This window comes from Cariama cristata, unplaced genomic scaffold, assembly GCF_000690535.1.
Source record: "Cariama cristata isolate BGI_N322 unplaced genomic scaffold, ASM69053v1 scaffold2729, whole genome shotgun sequence".
In the NCBI taxonomy this organism is placed as follows: domain Eukaryota; kingdom Metazoa; phylum Chordata; class Aves; order Cariamiformes; family Cariamidae; genus Cariama; species Cariama cristata.
Window position 1 is genome coordinate 88,043 of NW_009635084.1, and position 3,494 is coordinate 91,536.

The following is a 3,494-nucleotide window of genomic DNA, read 5'->3' on the forward strand; positions in this document are numbered from 1 at the left end:
AACAAAAAATTAACTTTCTCACCATGAACAGAGAAATGGGGAGAGGAGTCTTGCTACAGCTCCACTGAGTCCAAAACAGCAGCCACACAAGCTGAAGTCATATTGCCCCATCCGGAAAAGTAGTTACTATTGCTGCTGAAGCACCAAGCCATTCGGAGCTATGTTTAAAAAGTTACTGTAGGCTCCCTACTTTGGGGAAAAATACTATAGCTCCCCCTTCTCCCCTAGTTTTCTACTTTTGTTTGTACTTCTAAAGGGACTTTTCAGGTCAAAACAAAACTCTTTCTATATAAAGTATATGTGCAAAGCAAAAGCAACTGTAGAATTAAGACACTCACAGAAATTGCTTGCCCTGTTCACTTTTAATATTTTAATTTAAAAGCTTGAGTAGCAAGAGAAAAGGTGTTAGCAGCTCTTTCTCAATTAAACTACATTCTCTCTCAGATATCCAACTATAAACTGAAAGAAAGTGAAACCCGACAGACTTGACACACTTAGTAATTCTGAAGGACAAAATGTGCCAGGAAAGAACAGAAAAAGAAAAAAAGTTACTGTGTTTAAAGCTTTCAAGATGCAAATAAGAGACATTAGAATTGCTCATTTATCTCAGCATGGAAAGCAGAAGTACTATTGATCAAACAGATTAAAAAAGAGGCAGGGGGAGGCCACTGATATACACTGTTTAAACACATGCTTCCCTATACGTGTTAGACTTTGGCAGAGAGCAGGGAAATATTGTCATTTGATTTCCTGGTTAAAAAGTTGGCAGCACATCTCTGTTCAGAAAACAACTTAATCCAAGGAGTTTACATGGCAAATATAATTAAAACTGTTATTCTTCTTATACCTACACTTTATGCATGTCATAAATACAAGCTCTGAAACCGTGTGTCCTGGTTTGGCTAAAACAGGGCTATTTTCTCTTTTCAGGAGTTTTCTTTTCATTAAAACTGTTATTCTTCTTATACCTACACTTTATGCATATCATAAATACAAGCTCTGAAACCGTGACACTGAAAGTTTGTTCTTAATCTTTCGTAACATCTGGAAGAGATGAACATATATACTTGCAGAATAGCAAACATAACTGTACGTGTAAAAGTTTGCATATAGAAAATATGATTTTAGAATTCCTTTTAAAAGGCCTACTGCAGTCTTTGATAAGAAGATAATTTTGTTGGGCATACAAGTGCGCAGTCATTACATATATTACATGTTTTTAAGGTAGCTCTATAGGAACTCTTCCTCTGCCCTTTAAAAAAACGTTTGTCATTCTGCTTCCCTTCTACTCCATGGAGAGAAAAATATTTTTCTCTCTGTTTGAACTGCCTATTTTAGAATAAGAACCAGGATCTGGCAAAACAAAATCAAGTTGTGCTTGCAGCTCAGCTGAAACGAGACCTTATAAAGACTTCAAGGATCGGCGGCTTGTCTCATACAGCAGCAGCTTGCCAAAATTGTCCTAACTCACATCACTGGTGTTCACAGCCCTAGTACAAAGATGTTCCTCCCACATCCATTAATCATCACCCATTACCCTTTAACTCACCAGTTTCATATTACTCCTGGAAATTTATGATTGAATCCTCAGTAAACAGGCTTGTAGTTCCTTCCATAGTGCTCATAAAAGAATAACCTTCCTCTTTTGTATTGAATGGGAGTTCTCAGCATTGTTTCTGTTTCTATCTAGTGTCTAGAATGGAGGTGGCATTATGTGATGGGCAAAAAATGTTCTGCTAAAGTCAGAAGAGCTGCTTTTGAATTAAGGTGCTTGGAAGCATGATCTGACATTTTAATCTGATCCTGAAAAATATCCAACAAAAGGCAAACTCCCGTCACTAGCCGTGGGAGAGCCAAACTCCCATACCAGTGAACCAGCATGAACACACAAAGTTTTCATTTCATACTTACCTCCATTCCTCACATCTTTCACATGTTCTTAAACACTTTGCTAAACAAACATGAATAGTAACTGATGAATGATGTAAAGACTTGCAAGCTGGCTTTAAACTACCTCAGGAACAGGTTGCCTAGAGAGGTGGTAGATGCCCCATCTCCAGAAGTGTTCAAGGCCAGGTTGGATGGGGCTCTGAGCAACCTGATTGAGTTGAAGATGTCCCTGCTCATGGCAAAGAGGTTGAACTGGATGACCTTTAGAGGTCCCATCCAACCAAAATTGTTCTATGATTCTATGATTGAGATAGATAGAGGCAGGAAGGCGCTACAGCCTGGATCTGGCAACACAGGGTTTAGCAGCACTCAGAAAGGTCACCCGATAAACAGAACAAATGAATCCACATGCCTCTCCCTGCTGCCAATATGGGACTGTTACTGGCTTCTTAGTTACTGGCTTGAAAGTTAGCTAGAGGGTATCTCTGTTTACTGCAGTTTAGATGTACCATAAAACTGTGAAAGTAAATTGCTGAGTATGAGACAACAGCTAAAATTTTGCCCAGTGTTGCCAGTCAGATTACAATTAATATTATTTAACCTAAACAATTTTATTTGCTTCCCTACCTTCCTTTTGGTGCTCCCAAGCAGCATACAAGTTACATTCAGGATGAAATCTAAATACACAGATATTGCTATTTCCACAGCATGCAAAAACCTTTGATATTTCCCCAAATCTCAGCAGTTTGACTAGAATGATAGTTTAGTTTAAATCTAACCAACTTGCTCCAGGCTTGTTCTGTCTGCCAAAGGAAAATGAAAAGCCTCCCTTTAGCACAAGTAGGTCTCTCCTGTATTTTTTTAAGTGCTCAGGTAAGTGGAGGAAAAGAAATTCTTGTTAGATGCCCAGTCATCTGATGAACAGATAATTTCTATCACTTCTATACCACATACCTTTGAACTTTTCAGTGCTGTCAGTTGCAATTCTGCTAGCTTAATGAGTGATATCTCATTGTGAAAGCCTTCTATGTATTACGTGAAATTATTTTACGTAATAACATTTATTCCCACAAAGCATGAGTAATATACTTACTGGAGGTGCTATAAATTTATACAGGGAAGATCCCCTCAGTGCTAGAAACTTTGGTGTGTACAGTCGATCCTGTAGGGAGTCTTGTTCCCGTTCTTCCGTCCAGCCCATGTAGACTATCTGACAGAAAAATCAATAGTGTTGACAAATTCCTCAGACATTTTCTTCAAATGAATTGCAAATACATCATGCAAGTAAGTTGATGTCTATCAAATTTCACATAGCTACAAACCTTGCATCACTGACACAATATGGTGTATTGGCAGTTTATTTACAACCACATACTTGCACAAAGGATGCCTTCATAGGCATATAAAGGACAATCCAAAAACCTCAGAACAAAAATTTATTGTACTAGCAACAGGAAAAAAGCTAACCCACATACTCAGTGGATGTTAAAGGTCTATTATCTCATTAAAAGCTCCCTGAAGTAATTCTACATATTTGCTGGCAGATCACGTCAGAGAAATTTAATGCAAGTGAAGTGTAAGGAACCACCAGGCAGGAATATAAA

General features: G+C 38.1%; 1 protein-coding gene across 1 annotated transcript in view; it reads right to left on the bottom strand.

Moving 5' to 3' along the window:
* Positions 1 to 3,100, bottom strand: part of LOC104167196 (gamma-1-syntrophin-like) — a gene marked incomplete at its 5' end in the record, with an annotated part of 48,124 nt that extends 45,024 nt beyond the window's left edge. Inside the window, one exon of the mRNA XM_009707383.1 lies at positions 2,984 to 3,100. Coding sequence (XP_009705685.1) covers positions 2,984 to 3,100 — 117 coding nt within the window. The remainder of the gene's footprint in view (positions 1 to 2,983) is intronic.
* Positions 3,101 to 3,494: the final 394 nt, after the last annotated feature.